General features: G+C 36.7%; 1 protein-coding gene across 2 annotated transcripts in view; it reads left to right on the forward strand.

The window, feature by feature from the left end:
- The first annotated feature begins 310 nt into the window (after positions 1–310).
- Positions 311–21722, forward strand: part of LOC128866398 (rap guanine nucleotide exchange factor 4) — a 132360-nt gene continuing 110948 nt past the window's right edge. The window contains exons 1-2 of one of the 2 annotated variants that reach the window (XM_054107100.1): positions 311–661; positions 12805–13991. In XM_054107100.1, the coding sequence (XP_053963075.1) occupies positions 13957–13991 (35 nt within the window). In that variant the 5' untranslated portion in view covers positions 311–661; positions 12805–13956. The remainder of the gene's footprint in view (positions 662–12804; positions 13992–21722) is intronic. The other variant, XM_054107098.1, reaches the window with a different exon arrangement.

Genomic DNA, 21722 nt, shown 5'->3' on the forward strand with positions numbered 1-21722 from the left:
GCTCACTGTGCTTTCACCTATAACTTTAAGTGCTGATAAACGAATAAACACAAATATTAATTTTTTTACTCCTCAAAACCACACAGGGATAAAACGAAAAGTCGAACAAGCAGGTGGCCTGTGAGGAAAGGCCCAATTAAATTTATGTAGGAAAATGAAAGCATTCCTTCTCATCTGGCTGTGCGCGTGACTATGCAAACGGCAACTCACACTTTAGGGGTAGCAAAAGCTTCGTTGTTTGCGTGGTGAAGAGCGGCAGTTCCGACAATCCATGCCAACAGTTGTGCTCTAACAGACAATCAAGTTGGACGCGTAAAGCGGAAAATCGCAAGTGGCCAAAAAACTCAGTGCAGTGATTGAAATAAAAGGTGCCAAATGCCAAGCCAGTCGCGGTCTAAACTACTTAATTATATGGTATTCTGAAATACACCTAATGTTCCCCGATCGCTAAATTAATAAATTTCGGTACTCGCGCGTTTTCTACTCAGTTAAAAGACACATAGTTATTCGTGAATATTTGTCTATTGTCGGTAACAGCAAACAATGCCTGACGGATGGCTTGGACGGTTTGGGTGTAAAATGATTAAGGATAAAATGTTTTAAGAGGAGTATGATTCTCCTTGGAATGACTTCACTTAGACGAATCTTGCATTCTGTAGAGGTGTGTTGAAATTCCGAATTACCGACTGAGTCGCATTGTAGTGGAACGAAAGCACCACATTATTTTGAATTCAGTTAGTACCGAACTTTCTGGCAATGCGGATGTTGCAACTCAAAATATAAACAGTTATATGATGAAAAGTGAAAAAATTATATATATAGATATACGTATATGCATATGCATACGTACATACATACATAAATAAATATTTTTTAAACAAATTTAGAGTAACGAGGATTAAGATGCCATTCAAAATACAAAAGTAGAGAAAGTGTGGAAATTGCATCGATGTTACGCCGACTTTTCAACAAGTATATCCCTTTCCAATAGCAGCAGTTTATAAAAATACATGGAAATATATGGCTATGAGAAAGTGCGAAATTCACAGTTAAAGTCAAAATCATATAAGGTGAAGCTACTAAGGCAGGTGATTTGTTTTTTTTTTTGTTTGCTTTTGGTGGTTTAAATGTCAAAAGTGATTTTTTGTTGTTGTTTTGTTTTTTATATACTGATTGAAATTTTGATATTCCACCAAATTACAAAAGCAAAATGTATGCAAGTCTTATTTTTGAATTACTGTTATCAGCCCAGACAAGACTCGCCTCGGTTAATTTGGTTACGCGCGCGCAAATGTTGCAGCGAGCACCACAGATTAGCGTTTAAGATTCGAGCAATTAAATTGTAAGTGACAAGTTCATTCGCCCTCTACGCGTTCTTTTGTTTTTTACATAATACAGGTGGAAAATTAGTTTCATCTAGCAACTGTTATAAATACATTTAGACACAAAAGGGAACTTGGTAGCAACATTCAAACATGAAATCGATTCACAGTTTTTATGGTTTTAAATGTACATAAATATGTATATAGAATTAAGGTTTATGCTACACTACAGAACAATAAGATGATTTATTCAGATTTCTTGTTTTAGGGAAGACATTGCTAAGCTACATTCTACCAAAAAAATATGATGTGTGGCGTTTTAATGAGCAAAACGTCAAAAACGTCGACATTTCGGAAAAAATCATGTATCTTTCCCCATGGACACACTACTTACAAGATTATTACAAGTGCCATTGCATTATCACGGGTGCAACATTCAGACGCAATTCAACACGTTTGATTCGTTTATAACGATTTTAATGAAATATTCTAATAATCAAGAGGACGGTTTAAAGTGCTACCGCAGAATGCAACAAAACCTTTAGATCTTGCAGCAAACCGTGAAAGTCTATTAATTCTGAAACATTTGTTATGCTATACCTTCATATTTCGCAAGGCCTGAAATATAAAAAAATAGGAAAAATATATAGATATAACAAAAAAAGTACAATGAATAATGAAATGCAGTTTCGAGGCCAGTTAAATTCGCTAATAAACGATACAAGGACGACACTATGCTATTTTTATTATTGGTATTTCACACAATTTTTAAAGAAGCAATGCAAAATCCAGCATAATTTAATACGTTTTCTTACTAAATCTGGTTATCGAATAAATTTAGCGAAGAAATAAGTGGAGGAAAGGCACGCAATCCCATGGAAAAAACTAAAATGTGAAGGGAGTTAGTACCCGAAAAATAGCCAGAAAAATAGGAACAGCCCAAAAAAAAGGTTTTCCAATAACAGGTGTTATTTTGAATAGCCCGCTATTTTGGTAGATGTCACTTTTGAAACTGTCATTTTTTGATATTTGACAAGTAAAAACTACACCATTAATAAAAATGGAACGATACACGCTTAAAAAACGAATTGAAATTACTAAAATTCACTATAAAAATGGTGAAAATTTGGCAGAGACGGTTCGTACAACTCGAACATTTTTGGGTCATCGTGAAGCACCTTGTCGGACTGCAATACAGAAATTGGTGAAAAAATTCGAGCTGTTGGTACAAGTTAGTGATGTGAAGAATAAAACCCGTGCACGTCGCTCAAGAACAGCCGAAAATATTCATGTTGTAGCCAAAAGTGTTGAAGAAAACCCAGGTTGGTCCATTCCTCGTCGTTCTTTGGAGTTAGGCATTCCACAAACGTCATTACACAGTATTTTGCATACAGATTTGGGCTTTAGGCTTATAAAGTCCAGTTAACACAAGAACTGAAGCCGGTCGATCATTAACAACGTCGTGTCTTTGCTGATTGGGTTGTTGAAATACATGGAAATGATCCGGAACTCCATCGAAAAATCAGCTTGAGTGATGAGGCCCATTTCTACATCGGTGGCTTCGTCAACAAGTAAAATTGTCGGATCTGTGGCTCAGAAAATCTGAGAGTTATTGTTGAAAAGCCTCTCTATCCTCAACGTGTGACTGTTTGTTGCGGTTTATGATCCGGCGGAGTCATTGGACCTTACTTTTTCGAAAATGATGCTGGAGCCACCGTTACGGTGAATGGATTGTGCTATCGAGAGTTGATTAACGACTTTTTATGGCCGGAATTGGATGGTATTGATCTGGACAACGTTTATTTTCAACAAGACGGCGCTACGTGCCACACAAGCAACGAAACCATTGATCTTTTATCAAAACAACACCTTTTATTGGAAAACCCTTTATAATTTGCAAATTTTTTAAGAAATAAGGTACTGTAATTAAGCAGGAGTTTCAGTCAACAAAAATTATGGTATTAGCTCACAAAGAAACACTTGAACGGTATTTTTCAAAAATTTAAAAATATGTTTGACTAGAGGTTTGTTTCGATTCACTCCGTTCACGCGTTGTTAAAAATTTGATAATGCAGCATAGTGTTACCACTGAGTACTGAGTAATGAATTACTCAAAGTGTTAATTTCGAACGAACTAATTGTACTGAACTTATTTTGAAGAATGATTTAAGTCACGACTCACGTCGTTCGAAAATCGACACTTTCTTGTCAGTATTTTTCTCTTTGTGAACTATATTACTGCAAGTAAAGAGAAAACATTTCAAGCCACATCTTCTTCTTCTTAATTGGCGCGATAACCGGTTACGCCATTTTGGCCGAGTTTAATAAAGCGCGCCAGTCGTTTCTTTCTCGCGCTGACCAGCGCCTGTTGGACACACTAAGTGAAGCCAAGTCTTTCTCCACCTGATCTTTCCAACGCAGAGGAGGCCTTCCTCTTCCTCTGCTACCACCAGCTGGTACCGCATCGAATACTTTCAGAGCCGGAGCGCTTGTATCCATTCAGACGACATGACCCAGCCAACGTAGCCGCTGGATCTTTATTCGCTTCACCATGTCTATGTCGTCGTAAAGCTCATACAGCTCATCGTTCCATCGCCTGCGATATTCGCCGTTGCCAACGTGCAAAGGTCCAAAAATCTTACGCAGAATCTTTCTCTCAAACACTCCAAGAGTCGCTTCATCGGATGTTGTCATCGTCCAAGCTTCTGCGCCATACATTAGGACGGGCATGATGAGAGCCTTGTAGAGTGTTAGTTTTGTTCATCGAGAGATGACTTTAATAATGAATTTCCACTTAGTCCAAAGTAGCACTTGTTGGCCAGAGAGTTTCTACGTTAAATTTCCAGGTTGACATTGGTATAGGTGTTATTGCTGGTTCCTAAATAAGCGAAGTCTTTTACAACCTTGAAATCATAACTTTCAGCAGTAACGAGGGTGCCGATACGCGAGTGCGTCGACTGTTTGTTTTAAGACAGTAGGTACTTCGTTTTGTCCTCGTTCACCACCAGACCCATTCGATTTGCCTCTTTAACCAGTTTGGAGAAGGCAGAACTAACAGCGCGGTTCTTAAGGCCGATGACGTCAATATCATCCGCATACGCCATGCACTTATAAAAAATGTTGCCTGAGCGATTAAGTTCTACGACGATAGCGAGTCACCCTGTCTGAAATCTCGTTTGGTATCAAACGGCTCAGAGAGGTTCTTCCCATTTCTGACGGCGCTGCTGGTATTGAGCAAAGTCATCTTGCATAGTCGTATTTGTTTTGCGAGGATACCAAATTCAGATATCGCGGCATATAGGCAACTCCTTTTCGTAGTGTCGATTGCAGCTTTGAAGCCGACGAAAAGATGGGATGTGTCGATTATCCTTTCATGGGTCTTTTCCAAGATTTAGCGTATTGTGAATATCTGGTCGATGGTGGAGTTTCCAGGTCTAATGCCACACTGATAAGGTCCAATCAGTAGGCTGATGGTGGGTTTCAGTCTTTCACTCGATATGCTCGCCAGAATCTTATAGACTAATCCCGCGATAATTGGCACAGATTGCAGGATCACCCTTAAGCACACTTAAATTCCAATCGGCAGGCATGCTTTCATCCGGCCATATTTTGCATAGAAGCTGATGCACCTTACCAGCTCATCGCCGGCATGTTTGAATAGCTCAGCCGGAAGACCGTCGGCTCCCGCGGCTTTGTTGTTCTTTAGTCGCATTATCGCTATTCTCACCTCGTAATGGTCGGGTAGCGGGACGATCAAGCCACATAGCTTGTATACAATTTGCGCTTAATTGTAGATACTCCGACTCTTTAAAGATGTGCAACACAATTTCATCAAGTTTTACAAACTCCAATGCACTCCAAATCGGATACGAAATGAAGACAATAAAGATACCTTAATCTAAAAGTTCCCGGAACAACCGCTTTAAGTCAACTAAATTGAGGTGTGTTTTTTTATTACGTTGCCACATCTGTAATGCATTTTATCGCTATTACTTGGCATTTGTAAAAGTGTTGCTGTCTTGAATAAATCTACATTTGCACGTGTTTTCGATTTTTTACAGTTTTAAAAATTTTTTTTTTTTTTTTTATTATTTCTTCCATAAAATATTACACCTGTCGTTAGACAATAAGTAATTTGATTTACAAAAAGATGGAATGAGAGTGATATTGAAGCGCCAATGCCCCCAAGCTCATTTAGAAGAAATATATACATATTATTTAAAAACAAGTGGTTGACAATGACATATACGATTAGTTGACAATTGATTACATGGATTTTGCAAGATCTGTTGGTGTTTGACGGTTAAGCCGACTTTGGGTAGATTTTTTTTTATTTGGTAGTCTTCTCATCATAGGATTTGGGTGCGTTAATAATCTATTTATGTGTCTTCTGCTAGCGCTTTGTATTGTTTCATCAATAGTATCGATGTCAAGGTCGCGATGAATATCTGCGTTAGGTATGTACCAAGGTGCATTAGTTAAGGTCCTAAGTATTTTAGATTGGACTCGTTGAAGTATACTTAGATTACTTTTTGCAGCAGTGCCCCAAATCTCATTTCCATATTTCCAGATTGGAGCAATTATCGTTCGATAAATAAGTACTTTATTTTGCAATGATAGATTGGACTGAGGTCCAAGTAGCCAGGACAATTTCTTAAAACGTTTTTTAACTTCATTTCGCTTTTTCTTTATATGCTCCTGCCAGCTTAATTTCGAGTCGATCGTAATACCCAGATATTTCGCTTTGGTGCCAATATTCACGCCAGAATTACCAACGCTAACTGGTTCAATGGTTGTCCTTCGGTTTGTGTAGTTTACTTGTATTGTTTTGTCAGCGTTAATTTCGATGTTCCATTTTTTGAACCAGTTTAATGTCACATTTAATTCGTTTTGTAAATTTTGTTTTGCGACTTATTTACCTTTATGAGATACCATGAGGACTGTGTCATCTGCAAATGTTGCAATCATGCTGTTTTCTGACTTCAGTTCCGGTAGATCAGCCGTGTACAATAGATACAATGTTGGTCCTAAGACACTGCCTTGGGGAATGCCTGCGTTCATAGGTTGAATGTCTGAACATGCGTCGTTATATTTAACAAAAAATGGATTTGAATTTTCAACAATGAATTGAATTTTCAACGCATTACATTTTGCGTTAAAAAGGAATTCAATGGTGCGAAAAACTTAGAAATGTTGGGAAACTGTTTCGGCAATGATACTCTGAAAAAGCAGCTGTTTACGAGTGTCATGAATGCTTCAAAAGAGTGCTACTTCGTCATTGCCGTCGACATCGAAAACTGATGAACACATCAATAAAGTGAAAGAAAAGTTGATCAATAACCACAAATTAATCACCAGTGAGCTGACAGAGGACTTGAACATTGCTTATGGATCCATTCAAAATATTGTAATTAATGATGTGGGTTTGCACCGGACGGCATTTATGTCGCCAAAGACAGGATTTCCAAGGCTCAATCCGATCCAGCATTCATCAAACGCATCACTGCTGGAGGCGAGACATGGGTTTGCGAAAACCACGTCGTTTTCAGTCAAAAAAGAAAGCGATGTTCCCATTATTATTTGGGCGTTTATTATTACGTAAAGCAATTCGCCAAAACAGAAAGGATTTGTGGGAAAACAAAAAAAATCAATGACTATTTTGCATCATGGTAGCGCACCGTCGCACAGTGCCATCATTATCCGTGAGTTTTTGCCCATGAACGAAACGAATATCATCTTACAGCCATCGAATTCGGCCGATGCGATCCCTTGTGATTTTCTTCTCTTTGATCAAGTCAACAAACTAGTACGGGGAACACGTTTTAACAGAAACACGAAAAGAAAGTAATGGAAATATCGAAGACGGTTCTGATGGCTATACCAAAAATAGAGTTCCAGAAATGTTTCGAGAATTGGTGATGGTTGAATGGATAAACGGTTGAACGTGTTCCGGCAACTAACGAATCAATGATATACTTTTGTATTTGAAAACGTGCGACATGCGCGAATTACCAGACTAATTTAATTTATTTATTTCTCGGGAAAGCAAGTAGCAAAAGTAAATTAAAGTAAAGGAGTACAAGGGTACAGGAAGGGCAGGAAGGGAAGGAAGCGACGATAAGTTGCTTAAAAATGTCGATAAAAGGTGTAAACGGGATTGATGTCTCGAGGTAAAAAATCTTAACGAAATCCTATCTGCTCCAATTCCAAAGATATTCACATTTCACCCATTCCTGCAAGATTCGTTGGAAACGTTTGTAAAAATAACAGTCATAGTTCAATAATTTTGTATTGTAATGTGAAAACAATAGATTATCACCATTTTCATTTTGATAGCGGCACCGTCTATTGGTATAGAGCGGACCTGCAGCACTGAATAGTTGCTAGCACTAGCCACATACGATCGAAGAGTAGATGTAATTACAGTAATTTTTTTCAACAAAAAAAAAAAACAATGGGAAAGAATAGAAAAAAGGCTACAAAAGCTAAAAGTTTATAAAAAATGTAAAAAAAAATTAAGAAATTTTCGATCAAAGTTCCGCTTTTTTTCGCTGAAGCCGAAGAGAAACCGAACACTTTCGTGGCCGGACAGATGCCGAAGTTCGGTTGTTCTCTAGTTTTCACTAAGGAATTTTTACAGGAAAAATATTGAATTGAATATTAGCGAAGCGTTTGAAATCGACCTTCTTGTGGATTTTTTATTTATTTCGAAACAGGTTTTTATTAAAAATATAGAGATGGCACAACGGAATTAAGGGAATGCTATTAAAAATTATGTTTGACTTGAAGTGAACTTTTACTGTTTATTTTCTATATACTCGTATTTGTATTGTCTTCCGTTATGATCAGGCAAAAGATAGTCAATGGAAGGATGAGTTAATTACAATTGCACTATTCACTACTTCGGCCACTGTGAGCTGAGTTTACGACACTACCACCCTAGCACAGCAATCATCAAACTGGATTTATTACTCCTACACACCAGATGTCATATGATTACAAACACACATTCGCAGAAAATTGCATAGACGTAGGCCCTCTATCACTAATTAATGACGAACATCAACAGCTGTCGTTAGAAACATCATCGACAGCGTTTACGTTTCCCATCTCCCCTCCAGTATCTTCGATATGTTCATCACCATAACTGCCAACAGAATAAAAAATTGGCGATTTATTACGTATTTAAATAGCAATAACAAAGATTTGCACGTTTCGATCTGAAATATTTATGGTTGTAGAGGAGCGTCTGCTTGCGACTGTCGCCAACTGCACGCCATGTGCTCGCCTCCACAACAAATGTGCCTTGGTGACAGGTCGTTAACTATGCCAGGAAATTCTCCCAATTAAGACGTTTAGAATAAGGGATAAATTAAGAAGAAGGTGGGAAAGCGGAATCTATCTGAATGCGTGCGGAAAAATGTCTAAATATCTACGTACATATGTTTTTTATTCCACCCTTTACGTTATTTAGGCGAATAAATGAACACCAGTGCAGGTAAATTTCCAAAATTATGCAAGGCTTGCAATGAAAGCAACAGCTGACAATTTTTTTTTAAAAACCGCAAATTTTATAGTAACCGAAGGCACAAACGACGTTGAAACAACTTTCAATGTACTTCTTCAAGCATTCATTCCTTAAAATGTAAAAAAAAAAAATAGTTAATTAATCTTCCTTTAATATTTCTTGACTGTGTTGACACACATATTATTCTCTATATTTTGCAATTTACAATAATAGCTCTGTGTTCAGGGACCCAGACAATATTTATGTTGCACCAGTTAGCAGCTAATTTCCATTCGATTCGGGTAAAGTCCCCTGGGAAAATCGGTTGCGCTGCGACAGACGAGTCCTTTTTTACAGTTATTAATTCAGCTTGAAAGTCGCTGTAGTAGTCGGTAGCTGTGTACTTAGGTTCAGCTGCGACCAAATTATTTTTACTTTGCTTTTGGTTACCATCTTTTCCAAGGCTGGCTACCAAAAATGGTCAGGTAGAAGAGGATAGGCCTCAGAACCGCACTATATACCATGCGGGATTTTAAACCCCATATTTTACCTAAAGACGTTTTGCGTTTTCTGGATATATCTTCGATGTTTCGGTTCCAGTTGCGTTTACGGTCTAGAATAATTTTGAGGTACTTTACCTCGGTAGCAAGTGTAAGTCCCATCTCATTGTGCCGCAAATTGAGGTGTCCTTGAGAGCAGGTATTTTATATTTGATTGTAAATGTTTTATACTAATTTGTTAAATGTCAATTTATATTTCTTTGTTTTTTATAGGACCCACTTTGTGATATTGGTTTTAACTGATTGTAAAAATTTTAGGGATACTTTTTTTTCCGGTGTCCTGAGAGACATACTTAAATCGTTTGGTATCATCTCACCAGCGACCACTTCAATCATAAGTAAAATTTCGAAAAGTAACTGTTGTTGGATTAGCGACATATACAAATTTAATCTTTACATTTCAAGAAAATAAAAAGAACAAGGAATATTCTGGTTTTAAAGCGAAATGCAGATCTGCAATTATTTGTGATATGCCAATTTTTTCAGACAATTTTTGCTACAGGCTTTGGCCAACTTAGTCATGGAGCGATACTCAGTTAAACAACGTGTAAAAGTGATCCAAAGGATTTATGAAAATGGCCGCACTTCTTTGGAAAAGGAGCTGGTAACGTGGTGAACGTTATCGTGACATGATTAGATGGCATCACTTGCACAAAATGTGGTTTTAATAAGACGGTGTATTTGCCACACAGCGCTTGACACAACGGCCCTATTGCGAACGAATTTGTCTGCATTATCTCACGGAGCAACTAGGTCACATGACCGTCGAGATCTTGCGGTTTGACACAATTGGGCTTCTTTTTATTGGGTTACGTGAAAAGTATGATTTTGAAAATAAGTCCGAGTAGATTCCGGAGCAGAAGAACGAAATTATGCAGGTTATAAATGATATACGATCTGAATTATGCCAAAACATAATAGAAAATTTGATATGCGTATCCTGCCATATCAGAGAAGTTTCACACATATTTCACACACGTATTTTGCTGTATTCTTCTCTTTGTAACATTGAGAGAAAGTACACATCTAATTTGGTTGCGGCTGATGTTTTTATTGACAGCCAACCGTCTTTCTCCCTCTTACAACTGTTGTCAAACTTAGGTTTTGAACCAGTTCCTTTAACTTTTCCATATCCATCAGGACTCTTCAAAAAGGCGTAAATAGTATTTTTATTTCGATTTACTTTTAGCGCTATTTGGCGAAGTGAGACTTCTCGGTGGATAGCTGCGTTCCTTTTGGCCTAGTATCCTAAAAAATTATTTTTTCCGAATGAAAATTATTTATTTGCTAATGGAAACTACGCAATTTACTTTAAAGAATTTTTTTACATAAATTGTGTGTGTATAAAAATATCACACAATTGCCGCAACAATACGAAATAAATATCTTAGAAATAAGCAAACTTAATTTATGTAAAAAATTAAACTTTTTGTGTTTAACAAGAAATCCAGGGCAATTAATTTAAATATAAAATATTTTAATATTGGAGGTTGAATTAGTTTTAAAGGTTTTTTTCGAAGATTTAGGGCTTTATTGTGAAAAAACGGTATAAAATATTTTATTCGAAGTATTGGCCATCGCTAGCTACAACTTTCGCCCATCTTTCGGGCAATTTCCGGATGCCGTTTCTCCAAAATTCTGGCCGCTGCTTGGCTATCCATGACTCAACCCATATTTTGGTAGCCTCGTACGAGGAGAACCGCTGGTCCGCCAAATCGAGACTCATATGCCGGAACAAATGATAATCGGAGGCAGCTATGTCTGGACTATACGGCGGGTGGAGTAACACTTCCCAGCCAAGCGTTCCAAGGTATTTTTTGACAGGTTGAGCAACATGCGGCCGAGCGTTGTCATGTTGCAAAATAACCTTGTCGTGCCTTTTTAGCGTTTCCGGCCGTTTTTCTTTCAAGGCCCGGCTTAAACGCATCAATTGCAGTCGGTAACGATCCCCCGTGATTGTTTCGCCCGGTTGGAGCAGCTCAAAATATACGACGCCGACCTGATCCCACCAAATGCAGAGCATGATTTTCTTGCCGTGAATATTCTGCTTGGCCGTCGACGTTGATGCGTGGCCGGGCAAACCCCATGATTTTTTGCGTTTTGGGTTATCGTAGTGGATCCATTTTTCGTCGCCAGTCACCACCCGATGCAAAAAACCCTTCCGATTTTGTCGCTCGATCAGCAATTCGCACGTAAAAAGTCGCCGTTCGACGTCGCGCAGCTTCAACTCGTACGGGACCCAATGTCCTTGCTTTTGGATCATTCCCATCGCTTTTAGACGCTTGCAAACGGTTGATTTATCAACGCCCAATGATTCAGCAAGCTCTTCTTGGGTTTGGCACGAGTCCTCGTTTACCAATTCCCCCAATTCCGCGTCCTCGAACTTTTTGGGCTGGCCAAGACGCTCCTTGTCTTCGGTGTGAAAATCACCACTTTTGAATCGTCGAAACCAGTACTCACATGTTGAAATCGAATTAAATGAGTTTATGATAATGAACTCCAATACATCACCTGAAGAAGTAACTGTTGAAGATAATACAGGAAGTCCAGTAAATAAACGTCATTATCGGCGAATAATGCAGGTCACAGAAGATTCTGATGAAAGCAATTTATAAAGTGAAGAGAACTTACCTATTCCTCGTTGCAGAAACCCCAGGGGAAATTATGTTAAAACGAGTATTGACAAAAAGGAGATTTTGATAAAATGCTATGGAGATGGTAAAGCTATTGCGGAGTTAGCAGAATTAGCTGGAATTAATAAAAACACAGGCAATTCTATAATTAGAAGGTATAAGAAGGATGGGTGTGAGATTATTAGACAAAATGGTGGGAAAAGAAATGTTAAACTAAGTGATGAGATTTTCAACTATGTGGAGAAATTAATTGAGGAAAATCCATCAATTACTTTAAAAAATAAAAAAAATGTAAACCTTTAAAAATAACTGTAAAAACCGCCACTATAAACCTGGACCGTCTAAACTCCAAATCAACAATTGAACCACGCAAAAATTATGCACTAAATTTTTCACAAAATGCTCCACAAACACATGAGAAATTTATTATTTATATTATTTTACTGATGAATCCAGTTTGAACTATCATCTTACGTTGACAAGTCTAGGAAACTACCGCTGGCTGTAGCAGAACAACCGTTGCCTTAAATGCTTTGTTCAAATCGCTTTATTTAACTTTTTTGATTCTTATTCTTGTTAGTATTCATTTTTTATTGTATATTGTAAATATTCAATATTACATTAATAATTGAAATTAAACATCTTTAATTTGAATTTAAATTGAAGTTAAAAACCTATAATAAAAATCTCTCTAGCGCTACTTTGCAGATACACTGTTCATAATATAGTACTAGTCATTCAATAGCCACATTTTAATGTTTTGCATTTATCCTTCTTTACAGTTCGAGGTTCTTTATCGCGACAAAATCACTTATAACAAAAGGAAATGATTAACACTCTTCCTTTGTGGGTAATTGTATCTCTGTGGTGAGTGGACAGCAAAAAAATCATGCGCCCACATACAAATTGTGTTAAGCAAAACGAAAAACTACTGCAGCAAATACAATAAGCGAAGCATTGGTCACACATGACAAAAGGGAAACCAATTGCACAAATACGTAGTCAGCTGTCCTGCCGCATCCAAGAGCGGGACCAATAAAACATTTGTTACACGGTCGAAGCGAAACATTAGGACTGAGGCTCGAGTGTAGTTGTGTGTCGGATACGCTTGTCCTTGCACATACTAAATTATTACTACGGTTGCCACAAAAGTTTATATTAAGCAAACAACGAATCTCACAAACACACACCAGTAAAACAAGGACTCACGACAATAATAAGAATCATAGCGGAACAGAGCAGGTGGAAGAAGGTAAACGAAACCAAAACAGACACCTGCATATGTGGGCATGGGGATAAATAAAAGACTGGAACTAAAAAGACAGCCTCTGAGCGACGGCGAGGTTTAATATGTGTTGTGTCTGTAAATGAGTGTACACGTCTGTTAAAATTACTGTTCAGGGCAAGCCAAACACCTTTCCTTCAGCGCTTAGCGGTAAGGAAGGAAGCTGGTATCACAAGTGTTGCGTATCTCATGTATGTATGTATAAGTATTCGAAATACAAAACAAAAAAATCAACCACTAAAGCAACTTGAAACAGTTATCAAAAGCTGCATGGATGTCATGAGCGCCAAGTAGAAAAACAAACGGAAAATAAAAAGTGGTAAAATAACGATTTACTCAAGGGAATAGTGAAACGCCACTGAGCAGAAACCGCCTACATTGGCCATGCAATCAGGCGACTGGGTGGTATGAAATAAAAATAAAAAAACGACAGCAACTAGCAATACCAGAAGAAAAGCAAACGGTTAGAGAAAAAGTGCCGGCGGTGTTTTGTTTTAGACTTTATCTATCGGCAGGTTTCAAAACGAATCGGATCACATTTAATCGAATTTATATTGAGTTGCGTGCTTATAGTTGTTGTTGGCGGACGCCCAAAGCAATATCAAAGAATTTAATCACTTGCTGACAGCAATAGATAGGCAGATACAAAATGGCAATGGAATGGATAACAGCGATGGACAAGCGGTGAGTTTGAGTTTTGAGCTATTTATTTGCCCTAAATCTGTGGTTTTTACGTAGTTTCCTTAAAATGATTATCATATCAGTCTTGGATTTCGGCTTGAAAGAATATGAAAGTTATTTAATTTAATGGTTAAAGGTCATTTAAACAACTTTTTTCTAAGCACTCTCTTCGACAAAAAACTGATGATGTAAAAAAGTTTCGGACAAGATCGGTGAATTCGCCCTAAATATGAATAGCCTCATTTCTTTACATTTCTGGCTGATACTTTGAGATAGAATAATAGGATATTTGAGAAAATTGTTTCCATTAGAACCGAAAAAAAAGTAAAAAGCAGGAATTATCTGAAATTAGATAGTAAACAGCTTTTGACAATTGAAAATATTTGGTCTATTCTTTTACATTTTGCAAGTTGAATAATTTGTTATCGCATGAAATTTAGAATATGTTTCACCTTGTACAATTTTAGTATTTGTTTTAGGTTAGGTAACGAATTGCTAGCTGGGACTTGGATAATTAACTATTTGCATTTGTAAAACAAACAAACCATGTTTACAACGAGAGGTGTGCCGGCAAGTAAAACAAGTGATTTGATAGCTTGATACGAGTACCATATATGCTTTTTTTCAGACTTGTGGCTCAGTAGGCGATAGTCGACATCGCAAGTATGCATATTAACTGCTCTGTCTACGCGTATATTAACATTCCCATAGTCCCATTCCCCTCCCCTTGTACATATATTATATAATATTTGAGATTTTGTATTCAATTGTGGGCGTGCATATCTCTGAACGTTTATATACTTACATATATATATAATTGGCGTGTACATCCTCTGTTAGGTGTTTGGCTGAACTCTTGCTCCGATTTGTGGTGTGCGCTTTGATGTGGTTTCGCAAATGGAATATTGAATAAGAAATAGCGAAATTTCTTAGTACCACATTCAAACTGTTGAAAAAGATAATCCGTCCCAGATGAGCTGGGCAAAGAATGGGACTTCTGCACATAACATGGCTCAGTAGATTTTATTACAGGACACTGCCTTATAGTGTGTCACGGTACTGGTGCTCACACTCACCAACGTAAACGTACGCCCGTGTCCGCTGACACGATGAAACTAATGAGAGCCCCATGTAAATGAATTCTCACCACCTTTCCGTAGTATCGTACAGTACATTTCAAAATTATTTACAAAATAAACTTAGAAAAAATTTAATTTTTATTAAAATAACTTAAAAACAATGTTGAATAATATTAATTATAGATAAATTAACTATTTGCATTTGGTAGTTTTTGACTTTGGGATATTATACAATGAAAAGTTGTAACTGATAACGCGGATGTGTGTAAAAGTGTGTATGCAAAACCATCAATGCAACATTGTGTCGATACAACCAAACACAAACACACACAAACCGATGTATTGTGTAAATATGTAACTAAAAGAACGCAGTTGTTTTCTACGGGTTAAAGATTTGCTCAATTTTGTATATCCTACGGGCAACGGAAACGGACTACGATACGTTGGTGAGTGTGAGCACCATAAGCGAATGGGCTTGCCTACGATCTACTTTCGTCGGAACTGAAGGGATGAGGAGGAGGGCGAAAATGTTAAACATGGTGTCTACAGTTATCCCGTTTTGTCTAAAACAGAGCTTTGTCTAAATTAGCTCGTCCATGTGCCATCACAATGGGCCATTTGTCCGAAGTGCAGCCCCTGGACCTTCATAAAGCATGTAATTTGTGTGTATCTTTTCAACCATTATATGTTTGTGCTTCCTGGCGCATTGTGGGGACTCTGTGTGAACGAATATGTATGAACACTCAAGCGTATTCAATGGCAGCAGTGTTTTGTTCATTCTACCATTTAACTTGGATAAAAAACACGTGTTATCAGAAAGACACGAACGTCATCCCCGAATTTATTTGTAGTACAGTCCTGGGTATTACTCGGATGTATATTGGCTCATAGCTTCTGCTTGACTTTTTGATGAATTAACAAATTACGCGCTTTGTTAAATCTTTGAAATCACGCAAGGATCAACGCCGCAGCTTGCAATTTACATGAATAATTCATTTTGCTTCTGACTTCTACTCTATGCTGCTGTCATTTCATAAAGCTTTATGATGTCCCATTTGGGACACCATAGGGCATTCCTCGGCTTAGACATCGTTGCTGCTGTGCTTTTCTGATTAGGAACTACTTTAATTAGCTACGCAAATTGCAAAATATTATACATAGTGAGTATAAGTAAGGTTTGAAATTTGCTTAATTGGGAAAGTAAATAGTAAAAAACAGTAGTAAAAACTTCAAATTTAACTCAGACAGAAGTTTTCGAATATTATAATTTTTAATTCTTTCAAATTTCTATCCTACAATCAAACCTAATTTTGAACAATCTAGGATATATTTGCCTATGTTTATTTCAATTCCTTGGACTGATACAACTGTGTCTGACTGTCCGCCTGTACTTTCACTTAATATTATTTTGATCAATTGGAAGACGCCTTTTTAAGAATCCTTTGAAAAAGTGTGGTGGCAGGAAATAACAAACTCGTAAATCAGGTTTGCATTAAGTCAGGATCAAAATTAAATTTTTCTAAAGGCTAAAATGAAGTCTCGCTGCTGCTAATAATTCCCTTAAACACAGGAATACATATGTGCACTGACATTAACGAACTTCAGAAGTTTTAACATTTAAACATAGTTTACTTGACATTTTATGGACAAAGTCTTAAGTCAATATATAATTAGTAGGAGTGTGAGGAACATATGTACGTACAAATATATAAATATGTAGCCTTAAAGTCGCAAGGTATGTATGTACAATATATGGACTATAAAAAAAAAGGGGGGAATCACCCATTAGTAATCAATCAACCGTATTTTCCTACACATACGAGTATATCCATGCACTAGCAACACATATACAAACTAACTGACTTGGCACGTTCACATACACACAAACGCACGCATATGCTGCATAAAAACCATCTCTGTATAAAATACTCCCCAAGCTCACTACAAGTGCTCTGAAAGTGCGGACTAAAAGGCCATATTGAAATTCAACAAAGCAAGTGCACACATCCTATTTGCGTCGTCAACCAGATGTTTACACAGTTGACTTCTGGCTGGGGGATGCGCTTGAAAAATTATTCTCAAATACAGTAAACCTCTTAACCTGGAGACCCGTATCATTTGGACGCTCACAAAAATTTAGCAAAATGTTGTATCAGAGCGAATAATGACTACAACATGGCATTAGATATTAATCACGATACGCTTGATAAAAATTGCCCATGCTACAAACATAAATTGGAGTTAAGGAGGAAGAAACTTGGGTATTAGCAATCAAAAATTAAGTATGCAAATAGCTATAAACCAAAAAATCAAATTAAGTGCATTTATTTGAACAGTAACAGTATAACAGCTAATAAAGAAGAGATCGAAAGAATGATTGAAGTTCTAAAACCTGACATTGTTCTTTGTGCAGAGACTCATACCACCGAGGATGTCATTGATGCTGAAATTGCCATTGATGGATATAACTTTATAAGATGTGATTCACATAGCAGACGAACAGGTAGCGTACTAGCTTACATACACAAATCTATTGATTTCAAAGTAATTTATAATAAGTCTATGGATACAAATATGTGGTGTACTGTAATCAGAACTAGAAAGTCAACGTACAAGTGGCAAATAGGTGTATTATATCATTCACCAAACACCAGTGATGCTGAATTTTTGGGGTACATTACTGATGTCTTAGAAGAGTGTTTTGATGAATCGAATAACAATGTTTTAATTGGTGACTTTAATATAAATATGAACAATCAATCAACATATACGAACCATCTAACTAGTATTTTCCAAGCTTCCTCAATGTACCAAAGAATCTCCTTCAATACAAGAATCACTGAATCAGCTCAGACAAAAATTGACTTGTTATTTTCTAATAGGAGCGAAATACAAATATGTAAGTTAGATAAATACAAAATATCCGATCATGAAACCATACAGTTCATACTGCCTGTGCAGAGAAAATACAAAATGAGAATCCTTGAAATCCGAAAATGTTGGGAAAATTATTCCAAAGTAAATCTTGTTGAACACCTGCGCAACTACAGCTTGGTTCAGTTGAATAATCTTGATATCTGTCTTAGAACTAAAGAGCTAAGTAGTATTCTGATTAATATCATGTCAAAATTAACATATGACAAACTAGTTCAAATTAAACTAATAAATAAATGGTATGATAGAGAACTTACGGAGCTTAATAAATTAAAATTTGAACTTTTTAAAACGGCTGAAAGAAGTAATGACTGGTGTGAATATCATGTATTAAAACGACACTATAAGAAAATGGTAAAGCTAAAGAAAGCACAATATATGGAAAGCAAAATATCTATGAATTCCTACAACCAAAAACTAATGTGGAAATGTCTCAAAGATACTGCTAATATGACCACCAACACAACTAAAATAAAGAAAGTGGTATTAAATGGCGTGTGGATTGAAGATGAAAATGAGATAGCAAATGAGCTTAATAAATATTTTGTAGAAAGCATCATGACAATTCATAATAGTATCGAAAACATTGTAATGAATGAAGAGCGTGAAGTTTTGGACAGAAACATATTTGAATTTAGGAGGGTCACCACGGATGATATAATTAAAACTGTTTCGTCATTAAAAAATAAATATGGTGGTAAAAAAATGCTAACGGAAGGTGTAATAAAAGACTCTATGGAGTACTTGGGATATACATATGCCTGCCTAATCAATGAAAGCTTCTCTCTAGGTATTTTCCCGGAGTGCTGGAAAATCTCTGTAGTTATTCCAGTGGAAAAGATTAGAGGAACAACAAAACCAGAAGAACTGCGTCCTATAAACACATTGCAATGTGATGAAAAAATAATTGAAACAATAGCGAAAGACCAACTGCTACAGTATCTTGATGACCATCAAATTATAATACAGGAACAATCTGGGTTTAGATCTAAGCACTCGTGTGAATCGGCAATAAACTTGGTAATTACAGAGTGGAAAGAAAATTTGTCAAAGAAGGAGATCACAATATCAGTTTTTTTAGACTTGAAAAGAGCTTTTGAAACCGTAGACAGAGACAATTTAATAAAGAAGCTACACAATGTTGGCGTACAAAACCAATCTTTAAATTGGTTTGAAAGTTATCTCAGCGGTGGAAGACAAAAAACGGTAATAGGAGATGCTGTCTCTTCAGAAATAGATGTTCCAATAGGATTGCAACAGGGCTCTGTGCTCGCACCAATATTATTCATAGTATACATCAATGATGTTATTAAATACCTAAAATTTTGTAAAATTCGTCTATTCGCGGATGATGCCTTATTAACTCTGAGTGCTCCAACAATGGAAGAAGCTATATCTAAAGTGCAAACAGATTTAAATATGATATACATATGGCTGTGCCATAACAAACTGAAAATTAACATCGATAAGACAAAATATATGCTGATAACAAGAAGAACAGTGGATCCAGACATTATAACGCTGAATATTGCAAATAATCCCTTGCAAAGAGTCGATAAAATAAAGTATTTGGGAATAATAATTGATGATAAGCTAAAATTCGATGAGCACTTGAAATATACAGAGGCGAAACTAGGTAAAAAGATAGGTATTATGTTCCGCTCATGTAAATTTATCAGCAAGAAATACAAAATTATGGTGTATAGATCAATGATTGAGCCTCACTTCATTTACTGTCCGACAATTCTATTTACGTTCACCGACACTCAAATCTCGAATCTACAAAAGAAACAAAATAAAGCGATGCGTTTTATTTTAAGAAAACGACACGACACGCCAATTCTAGAAATGCTCAGAGAATTGAATTGGCTCAGTGTGAAACAACTAGTGACATACTACACTTTGAAATTCATACATAATATAAAATTAGGCAATCTACCTGGATATCTAAGTAATAGAATGATATACAACAGTGAAATTCATAACTACCAAACAAGGAACAGAAATAATTTTCACGTCCCAATAGCTAGAAATGAATTGGACAGGAGGAGCTTATACTGTAGAGGAGTTAGAGCATATAATGAATTACCTGTACACTTAAAAAACTGTGAGAGTCCAGAAATATTTAAGAAACTTTTATATGAGTATTCTAAGCTTTCCATAGCATTTAGATAGTTATAAATAATTATATAATTGAAATTTATTGTGCAAATAATACCCACCTTATATACTTGAAGTTTGTTCAGTATATACTTTATATCTTTTAGTAGTTTTAATGTAATTGTGCCAATATTATCTAGGTCTATAAGACCGTAATAAATAAATAAATAACTATGGTTTGACAGTTGAATGGCAAACTGTGATGGCATTTCTGTTCAGTAAGGTTTGGCAAGCCATCATGAAACGAACAGAATATCGGTTTCAAACTGTGGAAATTTACTTGGAAAAAATAAATCTGTTCACGAAGTTCACAGAGCGAAGTGTTGAAGAAGACGCCGAAAAGTCCATTCGTCATCGTTCTCAACTGAACAATTTTACGTAAGGCTCTTGCCTTACGTGCTTATAAAATACATTTCGTGCTGACGGCGGTCATAGAAATAGTGAATAGTTCCTCTGCTATTATTTCAAAAAAATGCAGAAAAGCCATGTAAAGCCCCATCCCGGAGTCTTCTTAATGTGAAAGTGAAGACGAGTGTATTAAAAATGATTTTCGAACTACTCAAAATTTTTATTGTATTAAAACTTGAGCACACAACGTGGACAGATTTTACTGTATTTACTCGTATACATTCCTAATAAATGAATATATGTAGATGACAGCCCTAACCATTCTCTTAAGAAGTTTAGTGACTTAAAATTCGAATTATTACGGAAGTGAAACATAATGTGATTAAAAATTTAAAACTTTTCCGCCTTCTCCCATGAATCAAGGTGGATTTACCTACTAACTTCCGAGTTTCTGGTTCTATAATACGTATACCATATACACTAATTGGTCTTAAAACAGGAAACAAAAACGAAACTTTACTCAGTTGAAAACTATTAAATATTATTGACGTGATAACGTCTTATAATTCGATTTAGCCGGCTGCACGCACGAAAAAATGTGTCGTTACCTTGCTCATTTGTCGTTACCTTGCCCATTAGTGTTACCTTGCTCATTTGTGGTTACCTTGCTCATTGCCGTTACCTTGAATGAACTGCAAGCGAAAGCGCGGAACGAACAAAGCAAACGAACGGCAACGTTCGACATCTTGCTCTCTCCTACTTAAGTGAGCGTATATATGTATGTATATGCGCATATGTACATATATAAATTCACGTATTTGTATTTGCATATGCCTTCTTATTGATTATTATTAATTTGATTTACTTGAAGAATTATTGATTATTATTAATTTGATTTCTTCTTCTTAATTGGCGCGATAACCGCTTACGCGATTTTGGCCGAGATTAACAAAGCGCGCCAGTCGTTTCTTTCTCGTGCTAACCGGCGCCAATTGGACACTCCAAGTGAAGCCAAGTCCCTCTCCACCTGATCTTTCCAACGCAGAGGAGGCCGCCCTCTTCCTCTGCTACCACCAGCTGGTACCGCATCGAATACTTTCAAAGCCGGAGCGTTTGTATCCATTCGGACGACATGACCCAGCCAACGAAGCCGCTGGATCTTTATCCGCTGCGCTATGTCTATGTCGTCGTAAAGCTCATACAGCTCATCGTT

This window comes from Anastrepha ludens, chromosome 6 (assembly GCF_028408465.1).
Source record: "Anastrepha ludens isolate Willacy chromosome 6, idAnaLude1.1, whole genome shotgun sequence".
Lineage (NCBI taxonomy): Eukaryota > Metazoa > Arthropoda > Insecta > Diptera > Tephritidae > Anastrepha > Anastrepha ludens.